The 27,635-nt window shown below is 47.5% G+C and overlaps 1 protein-coding gene across 1 annotated transcript in view; it reads right to left on the reverse strand.

Annotated features, from left to right (window-relative positions):
- The window catches only part of LOC144678766 (ATP-binding cassette sub-family A member 13-like), a 222,462-nt gene that overhangs the window by 158,423 nt on the left and 36,404 nt on the right, over positions 1-27,635 (reverse strand). The window contains exons 12-13 of the mRNA XM_078538645.1: positions 12,525-12,615; positions 7,862-8,038 (exon numbers count right to left, since the gene is read on the reverse strand). Coding sequence (XP_078394771.1) covers positions 7,862-8,038; positions 12,525-12,615 — 268 coding nt within the window. The remainder of the gene's footprint in view (positions 1-7,861; positions 8,039-12,524; positions 12,616-27,635) is intronic.

Consider the following 27,635-nt stretch of genomic DNA (forward strand, 5'->3'; position numbering starts at 1 on the left):
ATCAGACTGCAGGAAAGCACTCCTATTGAACTGTGGGACAGAAGACTATGGGCAGGATTTTCCCCCCGTCGGGGGAGGGAAGTTGAAGTGTGGGTGTGCGAAGGCGCTACTGCCATTTTACGTGGGCGGGCCAATTAAGGCCCTCCCAGTGTGATGTCCGCACAGAAGTGCTATACGCTCCCTGTGCAGACGGCAGGGGGGGGAATCCCTAAACCCGAGAGTGCGCACTTTCATGCGCATTCATCTCCCTGAGGCTAAGTGCTGCCTCAGGGAGATCGGCTCTACTGTCAAAAATATTAAAAATAGAAAAAAAAGCATTCCCTGACATGTCCCCTCATGTGACACATGAGTTGGGACATGTCCATAACTTTTTTAAAAACTTTAATTAAATTTTTAAAGTCCTACATGAAACCCCATCTTGCCCGTGGATGACGTTTCATGCTTTTTCTGAAGCCCGCCAGGGCTCCTGGCCTGCCCATCAACCTTAAGGTTGGACGGGCAGGTCCACTAATTAGTTTAATTACTCTGTCAATGGCCTCAATTGGCCATTGACAGGTCAGCGGGCGCAAGGCTGATTTTGCTGAGCCCCCATCTACCTGAAAATTTAAATGGGGCCCGATGTCACCGCACATCATTTTATGCCTTGGCAAGCGAGCCCTGCCCCCCCGTTTGCCAACTGGAAAATCCTGCCCTATAAAATATTCATGATCTGAGAGAAGACTAAGAATGAGCATCTCTAATAGAAGCTAATACTGGTGTTGGAAACTCTTGTGTGGGCCTTTCAGCTGCAAAAGCCATTGAGATGTTTACTTACTCCATGGTTAATTGGGGAGTGCCAATGTCATGTGTCAGAACTAGGCACAAGTTGGCAATGGATTCCACAATACTATCTAACATGTTTTGTGAAGTTCCCTGGCAAGATGCTCAATATATTCAACAACAGAAATTACCTGTGTATTAAAGCCTGCAATTGTGTCCTCGTCAACAGTTAAGATGGGAGCTGGCCCTCCAGTGAATGCATGAATGCAAGAGTTAAGTGGAACAAGCAAAAGGAAGGAAGATGCCAAAAAAACTTGCTGTGCCAGGTCTTTCATGCCATTATTGTTACTAATTGCTAAATGATATCCTCTTCTAAAGTCTGAGTGTGTGCAATGTGGTGGGACCTCTTCTGTCAACCTTTGGGTCCTTGCCTGAACCCTTTTCACCCAAGACTTCTTCCTGCAGCTTCAAAATGTGGCTTTCCTGTTTTGCCTACAAAAACCCCCTCCCTTTTAGCTGCTGTAGTTTCTTAAGAACTTGCAGCAGCACCCAATTTCCCACCTCCTAATCAGTGAGCTGCCTAAGGGCATTTTCTTCTGGCTGGGCAAAGACGTTGAAACAGTTGATTAGTGCAAGGATAGTCTCTGCCTAGATTCACCGATATTGGTCACTTTAACAAAATAATAACATGAACTGCTATGGAGGGGAGAGCACTGGAGATGGATTTTGTTTTAAATTCCACAACAATACATATTTTTTGCACAGACTAGCTCATAAGTGTTATATTCAAGAAAACCAGTTGGTGAAGGATAGAACTACAGCCAAGCTTTACTCAGTCCAACATTCAGAGTGAAACATTACAGCCATATACCTAACTCATCTGCCCTCACTTTCAGTATCTCTTTATACCTGCTCAAATGACACCCCAATTAATGCCTTCTATCTGCATATAATTAAACACAATTGATATACAACTCACATTAAGATTTCACAAATTATAATCCCTGTGTTTAACTATACATAATAAAAAGGCAGTAGTGTTTTTTTTATTCATTCATGGGATGTGGGCTTCAATGGCTGGGCCAGCATTTATTGTCCATCCCTAGTTGCCCTTGAGAAGGCGGTGGTGAGCTGCCTTCTTGAACCGCTGCAGTCCATGTGGTGTAGATACACCCACAGTGCTGTTAGGAAGAGAGTCCCAGGATTTTGACCCAGTGACAGTGAAGGAATGGCGATATATTTCCAAGTCAGGACGGTGAGTGACTTGGAGGGGGACTTCCAGGTGGTGGTGTTCACATCCATCTGTTGCCCTTGTCCTTCCAAATGGTAATGGTCGTAGGTTTGGAAGGTGCTGTCTAAGGAGCCTTGGTGAATTCCTGCAGTATATTTTGTACATGGTACACACTGCTGCTGCTGTGTGTCAGTGATGGAGGGAGTGAATGTTAGTGGACGGAGTTCCAATCAAGTGGGCTGTTTTGTCCTGGACGGTGTCCAGCTTCTTGAGCGTTGTGGGAGTTGCACTCATCCAGGCAAATGGGGATTATTCCATCACACTCCTGACTTGTGCCTTGTAGATAGTGGACAAGCTTTGGGGAGTCAGGAGGTGAGTTACCCATTGCAGGATTCCTAGCCTCTGCCCTGCTCTTGTAGCCACAGTATTTATATGGCTAGTCTAGTTCAGTTTCTGGTCAAAGGTAACTCCCAGGATGTTAATAGTGGGGGTTCAGTGATGGTAATGCCATTGAACATCAAGCGGAAATGATTAGAGTCTCTCCTGTTGGAGATGGCCATTGCCTTGCACTAGTGGGGCGCGAATGGTTGATTTTACATTAACCAGGTTCAATCCTTAATGAGGCAATTATAAAACCTACATTATGTTAATTTGAAAAGGCTTAATCTAGTTTCCAGTGTATTTGTGTCCACTGTGTTTGTGGGAAACTGTTCCTAGTACTTCATAGACTTGGGCTAATCAACTAAATGGAGTGGTCTATAATGAGGAAGTCCTTATACAAAATAAGGTGATCTAATTATATGAGCACCCTTGATTTAAAAAAGGGATGAATCAAAGACTTGCAACCATTTGACACATAATTCAAGCTGTTCCTAAACACTTCACCCAGCAGCACTCCCTGGCATTAAGGATACACACCTGGCATTCACATACTGCATTTCACCCTCACACACCTCCCCAGGCTGCCAGCATCATATCCACCACTCACTATTTTCCCAGACCTCCAACTATTCAGCTATGACAGGCATATCATCCAAGCACATTGCCACACAACCACTGACATTTTACCCTCTCTCTTGGAGGAGAAGGTTGCGCACAATATGAGGGCAATCCATAAAACCAGATGGAGGGTGTGAGTTGGGTGGGGGGTGTGTGTATGACTCCATCTTCTGAGGCCCCTCATGGAGATGGTGCTCCAGGTCATGGGTCCAGCCATTGGCATCTGGCATAACAGAGGCTGTCCAGGACGACGATAAGTGACTGCTTTATGCCCCTCCGTAATTCCCTCCCCACCTTCATCCTGATATGTAGCATCAATTAGACGCTGCAGATAGTGTGTCCATGGAACTCCTGCTTTCCTTCTCACCACCCCATCCCTCACCTTGCATGCTTTCAGTTCCCAAAAATCTGCTGCCTGGCCAACCTCAGCAGAGCTTGGAGGAAGAGCAGCAGGAACCCCACAACAGTGGTGAGGAGGCTTTGTCACTTACAAACCCAGCCACCAACTGACACTCCACAAACATTAGAGGCTAGTACAGTGTTGATGAGTCAGGCATGAGTGGGCTGCAGCCAGGCCAGTGGAAAGTGTAGATGGTGTACCAGCTGCCCGGAGGGCAAGTTACAGGTGAATTCCGCTGCATGGAACTCAAGAGTGGCACACAGGAGAACATTGATGGTGGTGTATACTGAGATTTTTGAGGAATTGGCAGGCATGCCAGTCAGCCTCCTACCACTATCTAAAAGCATGGAGGAGTCTGGCTCCAAAGGCAGAAGGCATCATACAGAGCTTGGAGCCGATCCTTACCTGCATGCAAGTGGTAACCAAGCCCATGACAGCACTGGTGGACCCAGTGTGATGTAGAATCTGGTGGCCGCTGTTTCCATTTCCTATTGTGCTACTCAAGGTGGTGCTATGTGTGACCAAATTTTTAGCTCAATGTAACTCTTTGCCTGGAATAGGGTTTAAACCTATAATTTTATGACTCAAGTAAAAATGCTATCTATGGGCACAGATTGTAATCTTCAAAAAAAATTGTTTCATGAAGACCCTTCCAGATATAGCATCAGCAGCACTGTACAGCTAGACATAATTATGTCGTTAAAAATTAACCAAAGTCAACAGCTATGTTTGAACTATCAAGATTTTGCCAGACTGAATTCTGCATGAACTGCAGGAAGAATGGCTAACAGTGTACAAGCCAAGAAGCCGTTCAGTCTGAAGCACGTCACCATTAAACTGCACTGCTCTGGAGGTGGGTTTTATGCCAGTTTTACACCAAAGGTGAAATAACGTAAACAGAGCCTGGATCTTGTTCCAGAGCTCCCATCCCAGCTTTCAATCGGAGTGCGGAGCAACGCAGTCATTAGCTGTACAGCACCTGCTGCCACCCAATGACCTAACCCCTCACCCCACAGGGGTCGTTACATCAGAGTGAAGCTTTATTTTTTTAATCATGATGTGTGACTACCCTGCTGTGAGGAAGAGCAGTAAGAAAGCTGCACCGATATGATTTTTTTCTCCATACCTGCAGTGAAACCACTCCATTCTTCAACAGGTACTGAAAGAAGTTTACATAATGCTGTTTTTACAACTAGGTCAGCTCCACGCTCTGATTAAAAAAATAAGTATACAAATACAGCTAGGATTTAATTTTAATTATTAAATCTTTCTCTCAAAGAAAAATATATCTTACCTACCCAATGAAGTACAAACCATAAAACCCAGCATACAAATGATACTTTAATATGCTCAGACCATCTATCATTGGGAAGATCCCAATGGTACCGTCAATGTTCTTCTAGAGCTAATTGTTTGCCTCCCACTGATGGATGGGAAGCCTCTGCTATATTGACCCCGCCTCCTGCAAGATCGCTGAGGCAGGCTGACCTGTTGCGCTTTTTTGTAACTTTACTTCCAGTGCTGCCTCCTAACCTACCTGTGCAGGACCACAAAAATTCAGCCCAAGTGTCTGAGTGCACTGTTACCATCTTGCTGATCACTGTGGATGTACACCATAACCTAGTGAACAGCAATTTCATCAATTCAATGAGGAAACTTCAGCTACAACTGTTTACCTTCTCCAATAGCCCCAGATATACAAGAGCATATTTACATACTTGGCCTCCATATTACTGCTTCAGCACCTGTCACCCCCAAGCTTCAGATTTTCTTACCAGGTATGCAATAGATATCTACCTTCTGAACAGTGGAAAAAACTACACTGAACAGCTTATGATTTTCCAACCACCTAATGTGCTAAATGTATTAAAAGCAGACTTTTGAACTGATATGGAATATGCACATAAAGCTGTAACAACTTTCGTACTCCCGATACAAAAATGTAGGATTGGTTTAAATGCTTGCTGTGTCATTCTGTAAGTGGGTCTTGAACTTATGGATGTTTTATAGGCTAACTGTATCTCTCCACTGTTGTACAGAATGAAGGTTGGAATAACTCATCAATTCACTAATCTGGCTGGCTTTACATTGCGCTGATTTTACATCAGTTAGAGGTCAGGAAACTGCCTCACATAATGCCGTTTGTGTAATCTGTCTACACAAAATCAAGTCTTTCTTTTATTCCTCATCTATGGTTGCAACAGATCTGGGAGCTGCATTTGCAGTGCCTCTAGGTCTGCAGCATCACAGGGAGATAGAGCACAGGCTGTGCAGAGGGCAAGTTCTATGCCAACCCCTCTGTCAAGCTAGAACTGGGCTGCTCCATGTTCCTTGGCAGTGACAGGAGGCTGTCTAGAGGGCCGTCAATTCACCCAGCATCTGGGTGTGGATGCTCATCAGCACTCATCAATATGCCACTGCATTGAGATCCTCATGTGAGTCCTCTGTAGCAGAATTCATCCGCGACTCCTCAGGGTCAGGGACTGGCGCTGTGCAAGTGATTGAACAGCTTGAGGATCTGGTATTGTGTTGGGTAAGAAATGTGATGTGAAGATGCATTCACTACACTGACCACCTGCATGAGGTAATTAGACTTCTTGTGGCACCACTGCAAGGTTCATGGGTCCACACTCTGGGATTTGACCTTCCTGGCTATTTGACCTGACTCCCCACTCAGGAAGGTCCTTGAGGGTCTCTTGGCCCCTGCAGAATAAACTCACCACTTCTCATATTTATGTGCAATACTAATGCTTCCAACACCTCATCTATCACTATAGAACTCTCTTCCTGCCCTGGTGTTCGCTTTGAAATAATTTACATTTGTACAGCTTTCCGTTAAGGTACAGCTTGCCTCTAAGAAGAGCAAAATGACTGGAGCACGTGATGTGCAAACAATGATGCTGGTGCCCTCTGCTGATCGCAGAAGTTATAGCAGCTTGGAGGTACAGACAGAAGCACGGGACATGCTTGGCCCTACATTACAATCATGCAGCTGTGGTGAGACTACCAAATTTACATGTTTCCCACCTCCGTCTGCATTGGTGTGGACAGGTCACAAATTACAAATCTCTGTATCCAAAAAGAGGGACTAGGAGCAAAGTTGAAGCACTGCATCCAGCTATGAGGGATCATGCTTCTGCTGCTCAGCCCTTCTAATACTTCCAGCCATGCCTGTTTGGTTTGGATGGTTGGCCCTTCCTCCCATCTACAGGACCTCCCTTCTGGCCCTTACCAGTTCCAGCATCAACTCCCGAGAAGAGTCAGAGCAACAGGGGGGAGGGGGGAGTTGGTGGGGGAAGTGGTGGTGTTGTATGACAGCCTTCCCATGTGTTCCTGCCATCATTCTTCTTCCCGTAAGAAATAATCCTGGATGCAGGCATTCTGACCACCTGCAGGTCATCTTAATGTCTTTACTCTGTAATTGGCCTGGAAACCCAGAAATGGGATGTTAATTCTGTGGCTAAGTTAAACAGCCAAGTAAAAGTCCACTGTTGAAACAAATAGGTCTGCTTAATGTCTCTGCTAAAATAGCAAAAATGAATTTCACATGAATGCGTTTAGCACTCATGGGCAAAATTTTCCCCCAGTCGGGGGGAAGTGCGGGAGCGGGCGTGGGCGGGTGGCCTTCCGATCGGCACCCCCCCAGCCCAGCGTGACATCTGCACAGAAGCGCTGTGCGCTCCCTGTGCGGGCAGGGGGGAATGGCAAATGCAGTAGTGCGCTCCTTTGCGCATGCACACGAAGGAGTGCTCCGATCTCCCTGAGACTAAGTGCTGCCTCAGGGAGATCGGTTCCCAAAGGGAAAAAGTTTGTGTGTCCAAAATTTCACTTGCCATCCATGTCCCCTCATGTGACAATGTCACATGTGTTGGGACATGGACATAACTTTAAGTAAAAGTGAATCTTAATTTTTTAATTCAGTCATGAAACCCCATCCCACCCGTGGATGAGGTTTCATGCTTTTTCAGGTGGCCGCCAGCGCTCCCGACCTGCCCGCCAACCTTAAGGTAGGACCAACAGGTCCAATAATTGCTTTAATTGATTTTTCAATGGCCTCAATAGGCCATTGACAGGTCGGCGGGCGCACAACTGACTCGATTGCACCCCTGCCAACCTGAAAATGCAAATGACACGGGATGACGTCGGGAGTTCTGCCCGATGTCATCCCGCGACATTTTATGCGTCGGCGAGCGGGCCCCACTCCTGCTCGCCGACGGCTAAATTCTTGCCCATGTTACAGTTTTATATTCCAAGTTTAAGGCCTTTAGTGTTTACCTCTATTACTAAATTCAATTAAAATTATAAAAGGCAATCGTAATAGAGGACAATGCTATACATTAGAAAATAATCTCTCTCTTAATAGCATCGCCTTGATAAGATAAATGAATTGATCAGAAACAATGTTAAAAAATTCAGCCACAGTTCCCCAGACATTTCTTGGATGGAAGGTATCATAATTTGCAAGAACTTACTCGCTAGAAATGTGTTTTTCTCCATTAGCTCTTGTACTCTCTGCTCCAGCTCCTCCTTAGATTCCAGATGTTTGAAGCGGTCTAGTAACATGCAGGATGAGATATTCACCATCATCTGTGAGAGGACAGTGATCTGTTGTATAACTGGATCATTCATTGTCTCGTTGATTGCCGTTTCTGAAAAATGCAAGGTTTTCCAACCTTTAGTTTAAATAGATTATTGTGACTTTTGTTTTTGTCTTCTGACTTTCTTTCCTCACGTGAAAATATTGACTTTATTATGGGATGGCCCTTCAAAACAGGCTCCAGCTGCCCATTCTAAATGTGTGAATCTGATGAGTGTGTGCAAGATATTTAGCTATAGAGGGCATGATACTGCTCTTTATTGTAGAGTGTTGGCTACAGTTTGGTAGGCCTGAAGAAATCTTCGTAGTCATATATAGGTTAACTGTAAGTCTTTATTTACAAATATACCATAAAGGGTATAAACTAGGAGCTTAATTTTACATGATGTTTACTAGGGACTTCTAATGCTTGAAGTTCATCAAATGTTAAGTGATCTATCTTTGTTGAATTTGTTTCTACAAGTTCGTCCTTTAAGTGTCTCAAATCCTCTTTTAAGTGTTCTACTTGTGAGTGATATTCCAGTGCTCTCCTCAGCTCTTGTTTTTCCTTTACAAACTCATCTTTCAACATTAAAACTGGTTCTCTATGCTGATCAGTTTTTCTTTAGCAGAGCATAATTCCTCTGTGCTATCTTTCAAGCTCACATTCTGTAATTGCACTTCTGCTAATTGTTTCTAAAACTCTTCACACTATTTTGAGAGAAGTTCTGCTCGCTCTTGCCATTCTAGCTTCTTAATTTACATTACTTCATATATAACTTTGGAAATGTACTCTTTTCCCAAGTTTTCTTCCAAATGTCCAACCATTTTCTTCAGCTTTTTATTTTATTCATTCAAGGGATGTGGGCCAGCATTTATTGCCCATCCCTAATTGCCCTTGAGAAAGTGGTGGTGAGCTGCCTTCTTGAACTGTTGCAGCTCATGTGGTGCAGGTACACCCATGATGCTGTAGGGAGGGAGTTCCAGGATTTTGACCCAGCGACAGTGAAGGAACGGCAATATATTTCCAAGTCAGGATGGTGAGGGACTTGGAAGGGAACTTCCAGGTGGTGATGTTCCCATGTATCTGCTGCCCTTGTCCTTCTAGGTGGTAGTGGTCATGGGTTTGGAAGGTCCTGTACAAGGAGCCTTGGTGAATTCCCGTAGTACATCTTGTAGATGGTACACATTGCTGCTACTGTGTGTCAGTGGTGGAGGGAGTGAATGTTAGTGGATGTGGTGCCAATCAAGTGGGCTGCTTTGTCCTTGACGGTGTCCAGATTCTTGAGTGCTGTTGGAGCTGCACTCATCCAGGCGAGTGGGAAGTATTCCATCACGCTCCTGACCTGTGCCTTGTAGATGGTGGACAGGCATTGGGGAGTCAGGAGGTGAGTTACTCATCTCACGACTCCTAGTCTCTGACCTGCTCTTGTAGCCACAGTATTTATATGGCTAGTCCAGTTTAGTTTCTGGTCAATGGTAACCCCCAGGATGTTGATAGAGGGGGATTCAGTGATGGTAATGCCATTGAACATCAAGGGGCGATGGTTAGATTCTCTCTTGTTGGAGATGGTCATTATCTTGTGTGGTGCAAATGTTATTTTCCACTTGTCAGCCCAAGCCTGAATATTGTACAGGTCTTGCTGCATTTGGACATGGACTGCTTCAGCATCTGAGGAGTCGTGAATGGTGCTGAACATTGTGCAATCATCAGCAACATCCCCACTTCTGATCTTATTGATGAAGCAGCTGAAGATGATTAGGCCTAGGACACAACCCTGAGGAACACCTGCAGTGATGTCCTGGAGCTGAGATGACTGACCTCCAACAGCCACAACCATCTTCCTTTGTGCTAGGCATGACTCCAACCAGTGGAGAGTTTTCCCCCTGATTCCCATTGACTCCAGTTTTGCTAGGGCTCCTTGATGTCACATTCAGTCAAATGCAGCCTTGATGTCAAGGGCAGTCACTCTCACCTCACCTCACCTCAGGAATTCAGCTCTTTTGTCCATGTTTGAACCAAGGCTGTAAAGAGATCAGGAGCTGAGTGGCCCTGGCGGAACCAAAACTGGGCATCAGTGAGCAGGTTATTGCTAAGCAAGTGCTGCTTGATAGCACTGTTAATGACCCCTTCCATTACTTTACTGATGATGGAGAGTAGACTGATGGTGCAGTAATTGGCCGGGTTGGATTTGTCCTGCTTTTGTATACAGAACATACCTGGGCAATTTTCCACATAGCCGGGTAGATGTCAGTGTTGCAGCTGTCCGGGAACAGCTTAGCTAGGGGTGCGGCAAGTTCTGGAGCACAAGTACCATTGCCGGAATATTGTCAGGGCCCATAGCCCTTGCAGTATCCAGTGCCTTCAGCCATTTCTTGATATCATGTGGAGTCAATCGAATTGGCTGAAAGCTGGCATCTGGGATGCTGAGGACCTCTGGAGGAGGCTGAGATGGATCATCCATTCGGCACTTCTGGCTGAACATTGTAGCGAATGCTTCAGCCTTATCTTTTGCACTGATCGCTGGGCTCCTCCATCATTGTGGAGTCTCCTCCTCCACTGAGTTGTTTAATTGTCCACCACTATTCACAACTGGATATGGCAGGACTGCAGAGCTTATCTGATCTGTTGGTTGTGGGATCGCTTAGCCCTGTCTATCACTTGCTGCTTATGCTGTTTGGCATACAAGTAGTCCCGTGTTATAGCTTCACCAGGCCGACACCTCATTTTTAGGTGTGCCTGGTGCTGCTCTTGGCATGCCCTCATGCACTCTTCATTGAACCAGGGTTGACCCCCTGGCTTGATGGTAATGGTAGAGTGGAGGATATGCCGGGCTATGAGGTTACAGATTTTTTTTGAATACAATTCTGCTGCTGCTGATGGCCCACAGCATCTCATGCAAGTCCAGTCGTGAGTTGCTAGACCTGTTTGAAATCTATCCCATTTAGCACGGTGGTAGTGCCACACAACACGATGGAGGGTATCCTCACTGTGAAGGTGGGACTTTGTCTCCACAATGACTGTGCGGCGGTCACTCCTACCGATACTGTCATGGACAGATGCATCTGCGGCAGGCAGGTTGGTGAGGATGAGGTCAAGTAAGTTTTTCCCTCCTGTTGGTTCCCTCACCACCTGCCATGGACCCAGTCTAACAGCTATGTCATTTGGGACTAGGCCAGCTCGGTCAGTAGTGGTGCTACCGAGCCACTCTTGAACATTGCTGTCCCGCACCCAGAGTGCATTCTGCACCGTTGTCACCCTCTTCCTCCAAGTGCTTCCTCCAAGTGGAGTTCAACATGGAGGAACACTGATTCATCAGCTGAGGGAGGGCGGTACATGGTAATCAGCAGGAGATCTCCTTGCCATGTCTGACCTGATGCCATGAGACTTCATGGGGCCTGGAGTCGATGTTGAGGACTTCCAGGGCAACTCCCTCCCGACTGTAAACCACTGTACCTCCACCTCTGCTTGTTTGTCCTCAGCCTTGAAATGAAATCAGGACTGAATCAAGGAGATTGGTCAAGGCACCTCAAAGACTATCCCTGTGAAGCCTGAGACTTTGCAGGGAAATGTAGGAGTATGCACACAGTTGGGATAAAGACTTGTAGGGAGATGTAGAGAACAGGGTTAGTGTCAGGATCACCTGATATTGATGTAACTACTGATGTAACTTTGATGCAAAGTCACATTGTTGCGTATCTGAGATCTGGTGGGAAACTGACATAGAACATTGTGTAAAGCACTGAGATGTAGATATATATCTGTAAATAAATAGGAATGTTTTTTATGAAAACTGCCTACAATAGTATTCTCAGGGTAATTAGCCAAACCTTGAGAGGACCCAACCAAGACCCAAACCCAAGATGAAACAACAGCTGACTCTTTGTGCCCATGGCATACACCCAATTCTATCCCTCAGTATTCTTGTGTGTTCTATCCCTCAGTATTCTTGTGTGTCAAATTCCCTTCTCTTAATCTAATTTATTTCACACCTCCCCCAGTTCCCCTAATGACCTTCAAGCTTTTAATGATTCTCATTGATTTCACTGGGATGAAAATTCAGCAGGATCTACAACAGGCAGGCAATCTGCTCTGCCAGATTACGACCCAGTTGGTGAAAGTGAAAATTACCCCATTGCATCAGGTCTCCAACCTAACATGGATTTTATGGGTATCCCAAAATATTGTATGATATTGATTCTGCATGGAGTCCAGCATAACCATTCAAATAAGACAAGAGGCTGCATTCCCAGTTTCTCACCTAATTTCCCTCCATACAGATCACTGGGCAGCCCAACAGAAATGGTATCTTTTGAAACTTGGCACTGGGGCTTGTCTTGGGACTTTCAGAAATTGGAGGGCCAGCAGGGATCTCAGGACAGATTTAGCAGTAAGATACCCAGCAGAGTGCTCCCCTCTCCTTACAGGTGCATGACACAAAGAAGAAAATCTTCATGTGTGTGCATACAAATAGGTGACAACTGACTGCACTATTGCAATCACAATTAGGCTAAGATAAAAGAGCACAACAGAGACATCTACAAAATCCAAACTGTACCATATTGTTTTAAATTTTCCAAAAGTAGATCAATGTCAAGATCCAGTTGAGTCTGAATGAAACTGCGTATAAAATTGTTCTGTAAAGCCTCCTAAAACAAAAAGAAAAGTTCTATTCATGTTAACCTTGATTATTACAAATGTATATTAAAATGAGCACATTGTTACATTAAAAATTCAAATATACTTTTGAGAAAAAGCATAAAGCAAAGCAAGCACTGTCAAATAATTGCAGTAGCACCAGAGAATCAGACATCAGACTTTATATTTTGGCCTGAACTTTCACAGTTGTCAAACAAAATCTTTCTTGCACAGGAAACTGAAGGCTGACAAATAGAATTATACCAGTAAGTGGTATATATTTTTTTGAAAAGCCACCATCAGTATTCAAAAATGTTAAGGAAATTATATTTTGTGTAGGGAGAGAGAATAACTTAAAGAGCTATCGCCATTTCATCACAATGATGTTATTTGAATTTGCCACAAAGGTGACAGTTCACCATCAGTTTATAAACCAAAAAGATAAAAATGCCAAACAATATTTCACAAAAGGAGTTCTCCTTTAACTTTTATTTGCAGGAAAAGTAGCCTTCCTTCTCAGATTTGGGCTGGATTTTACGGATGCCCAGCTAAGTCATTGGTGAACCTGTGGAACATAGTGACAGCTGTCGCTCAGTAATTTAACACTGGGAGCAGTGTTGATTGTTTTAAGGTGAGACTTCTGCTCCTATCTCACCTGAGAGAGCTGCTGGCCAATCAGATGACTGACAGCTCTGTAGTCTGAGCAGCCCCAGGCAGGGGTGGTGGCTACTGCTGGCAGTGACAAAGAGGAACTCAAGTTAAGTCTAGGCTATTGCTAGGGCAAGGGACACAGGCCCTAGGAAGGTGGGTGGGGGGCAGGTTTAAGAGGTTGGAGGGGAGGGTAAAGGAGGAAGGATGACTTTAGTGGGGGTGCCCCCGATGGGCACATGGGAATAACAAAGGAGGATCCCCCCACCACAACCCCTTCCGACCCCCTCCCCACCTTACCCGACAACTTCACAGTTAAAGCTGCTGGGCTTAATTCCATCTGGCGTGGGCCTCCCTCTCCCATGGATACTATAGCAGCAGGGGCAGGATGAGGACCATTCATTGACCACTTAAGGGCCTCAGTAGGCCCAAGGCTGAGCACGTCACCCAATGCCTCCACTGCCCCTCGTAAAACTTGAGACAGGTTGGAGGTGAGTGGGTAGGCGGTAGACAGGCTATGCGTTGGATTTTACAAACTCCATTGCCTTCAACCCCTGTCGATGAGAAAGAATAAAATCTAGCCCATGGTGATTCTGTTAAAAACTATTCTTCTGTATTCTGCTCAACAAGCTCCCATACAAAATGTGTTTGCAATGATAAATTACAAATAGAGTTAAAGTATCATGTCATGAAAAAAAAGCCAGTATGACTGCCCCTTAATTTCAAACAAGACAGAACAGCACCAATCATAATTTTTGTCAGATTGGTTCAGTTACCATTGAGCAAAGTTTTAGATTCAAGACCAAGTTCATTACCTCCAGTGCATTTCTTAGGAGATTTTCTGATGCTCCAAGGCCTAATTTCAGGCAACAGAACAGAGTAAATAAAGCAATTCAGATGGGAAGCTGTTCCATGGCCGACTGCCAATTATAGGATTTCTGTCCAGAAATTGGAAGAAATTGAGTGCATATGCCAAAATATGGGTCAGCAAATAATTACACTATGGGCAGAATTTTCTGGATGGCGGAGGGGATGGAGCGGGAGTGGGCACGGGCGGGCATGGACCTGGGCCTCCAGAGTACTTCACAACTCCCATGCACAGCGGGAGTGGGTGGGTGGCAGCTGGCGCGCTCAGCCTGCCGGGTCCAGTGGCGACCCGACGGCCTGTCTAAAGGGAGGCCTGGCTGCCTTGGAAAGGCTGCTCGCAATGGCTGGGAGAAGGGCTCTGCAGAGGGGCAATGAAGGTTATGTAAGTCCGGAGGGTAGGCCATCGGGGCAGGCCAGGCCGGAGGGTAGGACGGGGGGCCAATGCGCCCCTCGTTTTTCCAATGAATGCCTTGGTGCCCTCCTCGAGGAGGTGGCATCATGGCGGGAGGTGCTGGTTCCCCAGAACGGGAGGAGGAAGAGGCCCCCCAACATGACGAGTGTTTATTTGTGGTTTATATGGACTTTCAGAAGGCTTTCGACAAAGTCCCACATAAGAGATTGACGTGTAAAATTAAAGCGCATGGGATTGGGGGTAGTGTATTGAGATGGATAGAAAACTGGCAAACAGGAAACAAAGACTAGGAATAAACGGGTCTTTTTCCGAATGGCAGGCAGTGACTAGTGGGGTACGGCAGGGATCGGTGCTGGGACCCCAGTTATTCACAATATATATTAATGATTTAGATGAGGGAATTAAATGTAATATCTCCAAATTTGCAGATGACACAAAGCTGGGTGGGAGGATGAGCTGTGAGGAGGATGCAGAGATGCTTCAGTGTGATTTGGACAAGTTGAGTGAGTGGGCAAATTCATGGCAGATGCAGTGTAATGTGGATAAATGTGAGGTTATCCATTTTGGTAGCAAAAACAGGAAGGCAGATTAGTATCTGAATGGCTATAAATTAAGGGAGGGGAATGTGCAACGAGACCTGGGTGTCATTGTACACCAGTCGCTGAAGGTAAGCATCTAGGTGCAGCAGGCGGTAAAGAAGGCAAATGGTATGTTGGCCTTCATAGCAAGAGGATTCGAGTACAGGAGCAGGGATGTCTTGCTGCAATTGTACAGGGCCTTGGTGAGACCACATCTGGAATATTGTGTGCAGTTTTGGTCTCCTTATCTGAGGAAGGATGTACTTGCCATAGAGGGAGTGCAGCAAAGGTTTACCCGACTGATTCCTGGGATGGCGGGACTGAAATATGAGGAGAGATTGAGTCGGTTAGGATCATATTCGCTGGATTTCAGAAGAATGAGGGGGGATCTCATAGAAACCTATACATTTTTAACAGGACTAAACAGGGTAGATGCAGGAAGGATGTTCCCGATGGTGGGGGATGCCGGAACGAGGGGTCACAGTCTGAGGATATAGGGTAGACCATTTAGGACTGAGATGAGAAATTTCTTCACCCAGAGAGTGGTGAGCCTGTGGAATTGGCTACCACAGAAAGTAGTTGAGGCCAAAACATTGTATGTTTTCAAGAAGGAGTTAGGGGCGAAAGGGATCAAAGGGTACGGGAGAAAGCAGGAGCAGGCTATTGAGTTGGATGATCAGCCATGATCATAATAAATAGTGGAGCAGGCTCGAAGGGCCGAATGGCCTACTTCTGCTCCTAGTTTCTATGTTTCTATGATGAAACGTGCCTGGGAGGGGGTGGCGAAGGTGGTGAGCTCCTGCGACGTGGTGCGGCGCAGCTGGATCCAGTGTCGCAAGTGCTTCAATGGCTTGTTGTGCTCTGGCAGGGTGAGGACAATGTTGGCATTGGTCACTTAACCCAACAGGTTGGCTTCCCCCCCGCTACCCGCCCCGCCACCCCAAACCCCAGCATGTGTCCTTTTCTGGGTGGGCAAGCAGATACTGCCCATGCCGAGGTCAGCCTGAAAGTGTAGTGAAGAGATGAGTTCTGCGCCTGCAGCATGTGGTACACTGAGGCCCACATGACTGTTTCGAGGGAAACCTGGAGGAGCTGCATCTAGTGCTGTGCTTGAACTGCAAGACATGTCCATGCTAGGGTGATGACCTGCTGGGAGGAGAGCTTCAAGGTGACATGGGAACGAACCATCTGCTGCTCCCTGCGCTCCACGTGCTTGTGCCTCCTTACTATGGAAGGATAGACCATGTGGTGCCTAATGTGATGTAGGCAGCATGTGGCCAAGGCAGGGGGGTGGGGACAGATGGTGGAGAACAGGCCTAGCACCTTTGTGTGAGTGTTCAGCAGCAGCGGGCTGAGGAGGCACTGGAGCCCTGTAATGTTCCACTCTGGTTGGTGTGGGCTATGTGTGGAGAGAGTCCATGTGCAATTTGCACAAATCAATGCCTTTTTCTCATTTTCAGGAGAAGAATGCTCATAATGCTGCAGAGTGCACGAGGACTGGCGGTGGCATTTAGCCATTCTCAGCCAGTTTGAGCAGGAGGCTCTGGATTTGGAGAGGCGCCATGTGCCCAGGCCCACTGGTGGCGGTGAGGCTGTGGTGCCACGGCCAGGTATGTGTGCCCAGCAGTGAGGTCAGCATTGTTCTCACAGCAATAGCACTGCTGAAAGTTAAGTGATTTAATTTTGCAACATGGCTTGACCATTGCTTATGGAAGGATGAGTGCATAATGATCCGGGGGACAGTGATGCACATTGACATTGCCTCCATGTTAACTGATCCAATGTCCTTGTTCTTCCTTTCAGCATCAGAGGAGCAGGGCTGGGAGGAGGAGCATCAGGGGCCCCCTCTCACATCTGAGGGCCCTGAAGTCTCATCAATGTCACACCATCACTGCCAGGCAGGCACCAGCGCAGATACCAGCAACTCGGTGGGAGTTAGACCATTGGCTAGTATCCCAGGGCCAAGCGCTGAGAGCACTTCACAGTCACTGGAGGAGCTGGCAGAGAGAGAGAGTGCCCATGGCGCCAGCAGTCATCTCAGCTCTATTTAAGAAAGGGTCTATTTAGAAGCACACTACAGTGTGCTAGCACACATACAGGGGAGAGAGCACATCCTGAGTGAGACATAGCTAGAGTGAGTGTGGGCATTGGCAATTTGCTGAACAGTGGGAATTCGGTGCATAGGGGAAGAGGTGCTCTTTGCATTTTTTTCTTTGCTATCTGCCTTCTTAAATCTTCAGAGAGTGGTCTTGCTCTGCTGCAGCAGTAGAGGCTACAAGGGAAAAGAATGACTGGTAAGTAGGGGGTTAGGTCGGGTAAGTATTTACTACTTTCATCGCTTATAGTTTAAGGTCTTTTTATGGTTTATAGTTTGTATACTCTGTAGTAACAAGAATCAGGAAAGAAGGGCCCTAGTGTAATTGATTTAAAAGATTTAATTTAAAGGGATAAGTCATGGCAGGAGAGCTCAAAGCCGTGGTGCACTCCTCGTGCACCATGTTGGAGGCTGGGAACATTTCCAGTGCCCGGGACCAGTATGTGTGCAGGGAGTGTGTCCAGCTGTGGTTCCTGGAAGCTCGGGTTTCAGAGCTGGAACGACGGCTGGGGACACTGTGGAGCATCAGTGAGTCTGAGAGCATTGTGGATGGCACATTTAGAGAGGTGGTCACAGATGAAGGGACTTGAGGAAGGAAGGGAATCGGTGACCACCAGGAAGTCCAAGAAAAACAGGCAGATAGTTCAGGAGTCCCCTGGGGTCCCGCTTGCAAATCGGTATTCCATTTTGGAGGCTGATGAGGGTGCTGGTTCCTCCAGGGAGTGCAGACAAAGCCAAGCTTCTGGCACCACAAGCAGCCTGTCTGTACAGGAGGAGAGGAAGAGAGGAATAGGAATAGTAATAGGGGATACTATAGTGAGGGGAACAGATAGGGGCAACTGTGGCCGTCAATGTGACTCCAGGATGGTGTGTTGCTTCCCTGGTGCCAGGGTCCAGGGTGTCACTGAATGGCTACAGGGCATCCTGAAGGGGGAGGGTGATAAGGCAGAGGTCATGGTACATGTTGGTACCAATGACATAGGTAGAAAGAGGGATGAGGTATTGCATCAAGAATTCAGGGAGTAAGGCAGTAGATTAAAAAGCAAGACCTCTTGGGTTGTAATCTCTGGATTACTCCCAGTGCCACATGCTAGCGAGCTCAGAAATAGGAGAATAGCGCAGATGAATACGTGGCTTAAGGTGCAGGAGGGAGGGTTTTAGATTCCTGGATCACTGGGACTGTTTCTGGGGAAGGTGGGATCTGTACAAGCGAGACGGTCTACATCTGAACCAGAGCGGGACTAACATCCTTGCGGACGGGTTTGCTAGTGCTGTTGGGAGGAATTTAAACTAATTAGGCAGGGAGAGGGGGACACAGAATGTTAGCAGAATAGGGACACATCATAATACAATAAAACAATCAAGTCAGAGTACAGCTGCATTAAGATTCAAGGGACTAAGGCAAGGCTGGATGGCCTCTACTTTAATGCCAGGAGTATTACAGGTAAAACGGATGAGTTAAGGGTGAGGATTGACACGTGGAATTGTGATATAGTAGCCATCACAGAGATGTGATTGAGGGAGGGGCAGGATTGGCAGCTCAACATTCTGGGATATAGAATCTTCAGGCGAGACAGGGGAGGGGGTAAAAGAGGAGAAGGCATTGCATTATTAGTTAAGGAGTCAGTTACTGCAGTAAGGAGAGATGATATCTTGGAGGGGGCTTCGAATGAAGCTTTGTCGGTAGAGTTTAGGAATAAAAAAGGGGCAGCCACACTGTTAGGTGTTTATTATAGACCCCCAGATAGTCAGTGGGAAATTGAGGAGCAAATAGGTGCACAATTTGCAGAGGTGTGTAAAAACACTAACAATAGGGTAATTATATTAGCTGATTTCAACTTTCCCAACATTAATTGGGATAGACATAGCGTTAAGGGCTTGGATGGAGTGGATTTCTTGAAATCTGTACAGGAGAACCTTTCGGGTCAATGTGTAGAGTGTCCAACAAGGGACGGTGCATTGCTGGACCTAATTCTGGGGGATGAAGCCGGACAGGTGGCTGAGGTGGTGGTGGGGGACTATTTTAGTGATAGAGACCACACATGGTACAATTTAAGCTTGTTAAGGACAAAGAAATAGACAAATTGCAAAAAAATGTTTTGGATTGGGGGAGAGCAGATTTTAGTAAAATAAGGCAGGTTCTGTCCAAAGTGGACTGGGAACAGTTACTTGTGGAGCAATCTAGAGAGGAGCAATGGGGGGCATTCAAAAAGGAAATAGGGAGGGTACAAGTTCAACATGTTCCCTCTAGGGTGATAGGAAGGAGTAACAAGCCCAGAGAAACATGGATGACCAGAGATATTCAGGATACGATGAGAAGGAAAAGAGAGGCTTTTAGCAGGTACAAGGGAAGCAAATCAGCGGAGGCATTAGTGGAGTACAGAAAGTGCAGGGTGGAGCTTAAGAAAGCAATTAGGAAAGCAAAGAGGGGATATGAGAAGCTCTGGCTGGTAAAAGTAGGGAAAATACCAAGATATTCCATAAGTATATCAATGGGAAGAGGATAACCAGGGAAAGAGTAGGGCCCATTAGGGACCAAGGGGGCAATCTGTGGGTGGAGCCAGAGGACATTGGTAGAGTGTTGAATGAATACTTCACATCCATCTTCACCCAAAAGAATGAGGATGAAGGTATCGAACTCGGGGAGAGAGACTGTGAGGTTCTTAAGCGAACTGATATATGGAGTGTCAAAGTATTGGAGGTGTTAGCAGGCTTAAAAGTGGACAAATCTCCAGATGATTTGTGTCCCAGGCTGCCGAGGGAGGCAAGGGAGGAGATCGCAGGGGCTCTGCCCCAAATTTTTAACTCCTCTCTGGCCACGGGGGAGGTGCCAGAGAACTGGAGAACAGCTAATGTGGTTCCGTTATTTAAGAAGGGTTGTAGACATAAGCCAGGGAACTACAGGCCAGTGAGTCTCATGTCAGTGGTAGGGAAACTATTGGAGAAAATTCTGAAGGAGAGAATTTATCTCCACTTGGAGAGGCAAGGTTTGATCAGGGATAGTCAGCATGGCTTTGTCAGGGGGAGGTCACGCCTAACAAATTTGATTGAATTTTTTGAGGAGGTGACTAGGTGTATAGATGAGGGTAGTGCAGTTGATGTAGTTTATATGGATTTCAGCAAAGCCTTTGACAAGATCCCACATGGGAGACTTATAAAGAAGGCAAATGCACATGGGATACAGAGTAATTTAATAAGGGAGATTCAAAATTGGCTTAGTTGTAGGAGGCAGAGTGTGATGACAGAAGGATGCCTTACTGGCTGGAAGCCAGTGTCCAGTGGCGTACCACAGGGATCTGTGCTGGGTCCCCTATTATTCGTCATTTATATAAACGACATAGATGACTATGTAGGGGGTAGGATTAGTAAGTTGGCGGATGACACAAAGATTGGCCGGGTGGTTAACAGCGAGGTTGAGTGTCTTGGGCTACAGGAAGATATAGACAGGATGGTCAATGGGCAGATAAGTGGCAGATGGAATTTAACCCTGAAAAGTGTGAAGTGATACACTTTGGAAAGAGTAATTTGGCAAAGAAGTATTCAATGAACGGCATGACACTAGGAAGTTGTGAGGAACAAAGGGACCTTGGCGTGAGTGTCCATAGATCTCTGAAGGCGGAGGGGCATGTTAGTGGGGTGGTGAAAAAGGCATATGGGACACTTGCCTTTATCAATTGAGGCATAGATTACAAAAGTAGGGAGGTCATGTTGGAGTTGTATAGAACCTTGGTGAGGCCACAACTGGAGTACTCTGTGCAGTTCTGGTCGTCAAATCATAGGAAGAATGTGATTGCATTGGAGGGGGTGCAGAGGTGATTCACCAGGATGTTGCCTGGGATGAAACATTTAAGTTATGAAGAGAGGTTGGATTGACTTGCGTTGTTTTCGTTGGAGCAGAGAAGATTGAGGGGCGACCTGTTTGAGGTGTACAAGATTGAGGGGCATGGACAGGGTGAATAGGGAGCAGCTGTTCCCCTTAGTTGAAGGGTCAATAACAAGGGGAGATAAGTTCAAGGTGAGGGGCAGGTGGTTTAGGGGGATGTGAGGAAAAGCTTTTTTACCCAGAGGGTGATGACGGTCTGGAATGAGCTGCCTGGGAGGGTGGTGGATGCAGGTTGCCTCACATCCTTTAAAAAGTACCTGGATGAGCACTTGGCACGTCATAACATTCAAGGCTCTGGGCCAAGTGCTGGTAAATGGAATTAGGTAGGCAGGTCAGGTGTTTCTCACATGTCGGTGCAGACTCAATGGGCTGAAGGGCTTCTTCCACACTCTGTGATTCTGTGATTCTATGACTGCAGGGGACCAGGCACATGCTCAGTCGGTGCCTGTTGATGTGCTTCTGGAGTTGTCCGCAACGCAGCAGGGGCATGAAATGCAGCTGGTTGCGCGGGAGCATCTGGGGAAGATACATGAGGCTATGCTTGGCTTGGTGTCCATGGTGGAGGAGTCTACGCAGATGATCCCCGAAGCAATGAGCCTCATGTCCAAGCGCCATGCGTCCTCCATGGAGAAAGTGGTGATTCTCATGAAGAGGCTCCTCCAGGAGACCCATCAGGGCTTCCTGGGGATGCGCTCGGACCAGCAAGCCCTCACATCGGCATTGACCTCAGCTGGTCAGTGCCACTGTGGGAGATAGTGTGGGCACCAAGTTTCCCAGCTCGGTGCCCATCTATCCACGGTGAGCAGGGAGGTCTGAAGCGACCTCTCGTCGGCGCAGCAGCTGCTTGTCATCTCTGTGGGCACCTCTCAGGGCACTCCGGATGAAGGCGACAGCTCTACTGCCCCTCTGCCAGTGACTGTAACATCTGGTGAGGCTGCGACGACTGGGGAGATGCCACCTGTGGAGCTGGCAGCTCCCTCCCAGGCGGGACCAGCACAGGCTCCAGAGGCCAGAGGATGACCGCCAAGGTCATCAAAGCCAACAGGACCGCAGAGTGAGCAGGCTGGCTCAGATGCCACTCCCAGCAATGGGGCAGCACCAAGACGTAGCCCCCGGAAATGTAAACATAAGGCACCTTAGGCACACCACAGGGTGCTTTTCTGTTGGCCCGAGGTGAGGTCTTTATGATTTGCTTTGAATTGGAACACCCTTGTCATTTTGTTTCATTATGTTTCTTTGCATGTGGTATTAAATTCAGTCATGTGACCATGGCTGAGGGTGCCTCTTCTCTCCTGCATGTGTATGGTTTCCAAAAATGTTAAGAGTGCTTTGTGGGACATTCAGCTTTATTAACAAGGCCCTTAGTGACTGTTCCTAACCTGGAAGATTTGGCACTTAGGTATCGAGTATGGAGCCTACAGCTCAGGCTTGTCCTGGGGGTCCATCTGTGGTGTTCTAGCTGAAGGTTCATTGGGTTAAAGCCTCCCGGGTGTCCCTGCCTCCCTGGAGTTTGCCCGGGTCAGCGTCTAACCCCTCAGCATTTCCCTGCGCATGCTCATCCTCGGACTCATTGTTGGACTCATCATGTGCAGCCGCAGCCACTGCGTCGACGTCTTCTTCGTCCACTGCGTCCCCCCTTTCCAGCACAAAATTGCACAGAGTGCAGCATGCAACCACTATCACTGAGATCTGGGTGTACTGGAGTGCACCCCCTGAACGGTCCAGGCATCGGAAGCGCATCTTGAGAAGACTGATGGCTCCACCACAGCCATTGTGGAGGCGTGGATCCTATTGTACCGCTGCTCAGCTTCTGTTCTTGGATGGTGGAGAGACGTCATGAGTCACCTTCTGAGGGGTTAGCCCTTGTCACCCAGCAGCCATCTATCCAGCCGGACTGGAGCACTGAAGAGCCCCGGCACCTGGGAGTGTCTGAGGTTGTAGGCGTCTTGGGAGCTGTCTGGGTACCTTGCACAGACTTGTAAAATCAGCATCCTGTGATCACACACTATCTGGAGTGGAAGCCCTTCCTGTTGACGAAGGCACCGGGCTCACCTGCTGGCGCCTTGATGGCCACATGTGTACAGTCTATTGCACCCTGGATGCGGGGGAAGCCAGCAATGGCAGCGAAGCCTCTGGCTCACTGTGTCTGGCTTATCTGGTCCCAACTGAATTGGATGAAGGTCAATGCACGTCTAAACAGAGCGTCTGTAACCTGCTTGACACAAGTGTGGACAGCTCTTTGGGAGACACCGCGAAGATCACCCACCGAGCCCTGGAAGGAGCCAGAGGCACAGAAGTTGAGGCCAACCGTGAGCTTCAGAACCACTGGCTTGGGGTGTCCACCCACACAGTTAGCAGAGATCTCAGGCCCAATCATCTGATAGATATAGCTGACAGTTTCCCTTGAGAGATGGAGCCTCCTTCGGCACTGCACCTCAGACATATTGAGGTAGCTGCTTTGCTGCCTGTATACCCTGGCAGCAGGATAGTGGCGTCTTCTGTGGCCCTTTCCGCCTTGGACCACCTCTTGGCCTTGCGCCCCTTGTGCCTGCGCCTGTCCTCCCAAAGGTGGCTCTCTTGGAGGCTGAATGTGCACTCCTGGCCTCCTCCCCCTTCTAGCCCTCCCTTCCTCCTCAGAGGAGGTGGCTCCAGTGGAGAGTTCAGCTCCCATTCCCAGGCTAAGGAAAGGCTTCCTGAAACCTGCAGGCCCAAAAAAGATTCCTCACTGCAGAGTGCCAACCTGAGGGTTAAGAGTCCAGACAAAGCAGCTGGTGTGCGTTTTGAAGTATTGCAGATCATACCGGCAAGTTTCAATAACTTTGAAAAATCAATACTGGAGAGAGCGCACTCGTGACCCCAGTGAGGCCTCTTATCCCGCCCGTGGATGAGGTTTATACAAATGTGTCCTACCTGCCTGCCCATTGTGCCCGTACACCGACCCGAAAAATCGGCGTCAATTGGTCAGACAAAGGCCTTAAGTGGCCCATTAATTAACGGTGGGCGCATGGTGGATATCATCGCGCGCCCGCCCAACGAAATATCGCGATGGCGCACGGTGACATTGGGACACTCGCCTGACGTCACCGCGCGTCATTTAATGCGCGGACGTGCGGGGCCGGCCCCCGCACGCCAAAGGGAAAATTCTGCCCTATGATTTCATATCTTACATTTTCTATCATTAATGGCATAGTTAAATTGGATGTTCAGAACATTGATGTGCTCCTGGAATCTAGTGTCACTATGCAGGCTGATTATTTAAAATTTTAAATCAGCCAGAACACCATTTTTAATATTTTCAAAAATTTAGAAGTACTCCTTTGACTGGCCCAGAGCATGTTTGTCTGTTACTGATGGCCAAGTCCTGAAGCACACTTCATATCATAAAGACAGGCTCTGGCAAAAAACAACACAAAAACAAAAATAGCTGGAAAAACGCAGCAGGTCTGACAGCATATGTGGGGAGGAAGACAGAGTTAACGTTTCGGGTCCATATGACTCTTCATCAGAACAAAATACAACTTGGTACCTAGCAAAAATCTTCCAAAGGGCTGTCAGAATTTCTGCCAGAATAGAAAACCTAAGCCAAGGGTTAAATTGTCTGAGATGCTCTCCTTCACAGCAGATATGAAGGAGATCATGTCACCACCACCTTCTCAATGGCAATTAGGGATGGGCAATAAATGCTGGCCTAGCCAGTGACGCCCACATCCTGTAAATGAATAACAAAAAAGTTAAACTGAGGCCCCATCTGTCTGTTCCAGTAATACAATCCAAGGTTAAAAATTCTAAGATAAAAGCAAAAAACTGCGGATGCTGGAAATCCGAAACAAAAACAAAAATACCTGGAAAAACTCAGCAGGTCTGGCAGCATCTGTGGAGAGGAACACAGTTAACGTTTCGAGTTGGAATGACTCTTCACCAGAACTAAGGAAAAATAGAAAAGAGGTGAAATATAAGCTGGTTTAAGGTGGGGTGGGACAGGTAGAGCTGGATAGAGGGCCAGTGATAGGTGGAGATCGCCAAAAGATGTCATAGACAAAAGGACAAAGGGAGTCATACGGACTCAATACGTTAACTGTATTCCTCTCCCCAGATGCTGACAGACCTGCTGAGTTTTTCCAGGTATTTTTGTTTTGTTTCGGATTTCCAGCATCCATAGTTTTTTGCTTTTATCTTAGTGTTTAATTGACTGTCACTACTCTTCAAGGAATGCCTACCTTGAAGAAGTATTGCTCTTCTCTCCAACAGGATTTCTGCCTGTCTCTTTTGCCCTGTTCACCTTCATTGCTTTCCATTTCTCTCCTGGTGTTGGACAAGGTGTTTACTAAAACTCGCATTCACAGCCATATTTCCTTCCTCAGTGACTGTCTCCGTCTCCAACTTACCCCACGTGGATTTCAACTGAAGTTCCATCCCTCATGTTTCGAACCCACCCAGGATTACAGGTATCTCCAGGACATACAACACTTCTCGGACTGCTGTTCTCATCGCATCCTGAGATCCACACTCAGTGCCATACGCCGCCATATGAACACACTTGACCTCTCCCTCCAGCAACACCGACGCACCCTATTTCTAAGCTGTCCTTGCCCCCAGTTTCATTTTATTCTTCATCTCATCCTACGCCCCAACAAGAAACTTTGTCTCTTTCTTTCAGGCGCAAAGGAATGCAAGCTCCAACAACTCATCGACACCAACGCCCATCCAGGACCCTCCACCCCTGCCTGTCCCTCTGTCCGCATCCCATCTTCCAATCCCAGCCCCGGCCGTGTATTCACCATACCCCTTGACCTTCCCCTCTGTGATGCTCAACGTTCAGTGCTCAGCAAAGGACTCAGTTTCATACCCTTACACCCTCATCTCAATGAATTTTGGGCTCGGCACGATGCTGAACTCTTCTTCCGCAGCCTTCGTCTCCATGCTCACTTCTTTGGGCAGGCATCCTCTCCCCGTTCAATGGGTCCTTTTACCTGCCTCCAATATTCTCCCTCCACCTGGACCCCTCCCTCTGGATTTTACCTGTTCTTGATCTTTTCATTGAGAACTGTCGGCGTGACATCAGTCGTCTCAATTTCTCTGCTCCTCTCACCCACTCTAACCTGTCTCTCTCTGAACTTGCTGCACTCCGTTCTATCAGGTCCAACCCTGACATTGTCATCAAACCGGCTGTTGTTGTCTGGTGCACTGAACTCTAACTCGCAGAGGCTGAGCATCAACTTCATCCTACCTCCCCGTGGACCATGACCCCACCACTGAACATCAAGCCATTATTTCTAGGTCTGTCACTGACCTCATCTCCTCTGGAGATCTTCCCTCCGCAGCTTCCAACCTCATAGTCTCCCAACCTCGGACGGCCCGTTTCTACATCCTACCCAAAATCCACAAACAGGACTGTCCCGGCAGGCCGATCGTGTCAGCCTGTTCCTGCCCCGCGGAACTCATTTCTTGCTATCTTGACTCCCTTCTCTCTCCCCTTGTCCAGTCTCTTCCCACCTATATCCGCGATTCCTCTGACACCCTACATCATATCAACAATTTCCAGTTCCCTGACCCCAACCTCCTCCTCTTTACCATGGACGTCCAATCCCTCTACACCTCCATCCCCCATCTGGATGGTCTGAGGGCTCTCCGCTTCTTCCTTGAACAGAGGCCCGAACAATCCCCATCAACCACTACTCTCCTCCGTCTGGCTGAACTTGTTCTCTCACTGAACAATTCCTCCTTAAACTCCTCTCACTTCCCCCAAATAAAAGGTGTGGCTATGGGTACCCGCATGGGCCCCAGTTATGCCTGTCTCTTTATGGGGTATGTGGAACATTCCTTGTTGCAGTCCTACTCCGGCCCCCTCCCGCAACCCTTTCTCTGGTACATCGATGACTGCTTCAGTGCTGCTTCTTGCTCTCGTCTGGACCTGGAAAAATTTATTACTTTTGCTTCCAATTTCCACCCCCCCATCATTTTCACATGGTTCATCTCTGACACTTCCCTTCCCTTCCTTGACCTCTCTGTCTCAATTTCTGGCAATAGACTGTCCACCAATATTCATTACAAGACTACCGACTCCCACAGCTACCTCGACTGCAGCTCCCCGCACCCCGCTTCCTGTAAGGACTCCATCCCATTATCTCAGTTCCTTCACCTCCATCACATCTGTTCTGATGATGTCACTTTCAAAAACAGTTCCTCTGACATGTCTTCCTTCTTCCTTAACCGAGGTTTTCCACCCACGGTGGTTGACAGGGCCCTCAACCATGTCCAGCCCATCACCCGCACATCCATCCTCACACCTTCCTCTCCCTCCCAGAACCATGATAGGGTCCCCCTTGTCCTCACTTATCACCCCACCAGCCTCCGCATTCAAAGGATCATCCTCCGCCATTTCCGCCAACTCCAGCATGATGCCGCCACCAAACACATCTTCCCTTTGCACCCCGCCCCCCACCACCCCCCGCCCCGGCGGCATTCCACAGGGATCGTTCCCTTCGGCACACCCTGGTCCACTCCTCCATCACCCTCTACACGTCAACCCCCTCCCATGGCACCTTCCC

This window comes from Cetorhinus maximus, chromosome 3 (genome assembly GCF_964194155.1).
Source record: "Cetorhinus maximus chromosome 3, sCetMax3.hap1.1, whole genome shotgun sequence".
NCBI classification, from domain to species: domain Eukaryota; kingdom Metazoa; phylum Chordata; class Chondrichthyes; order Lamniformes; family Cetorhinidae; genus Cetorhinus; species Cetorhinus maximus.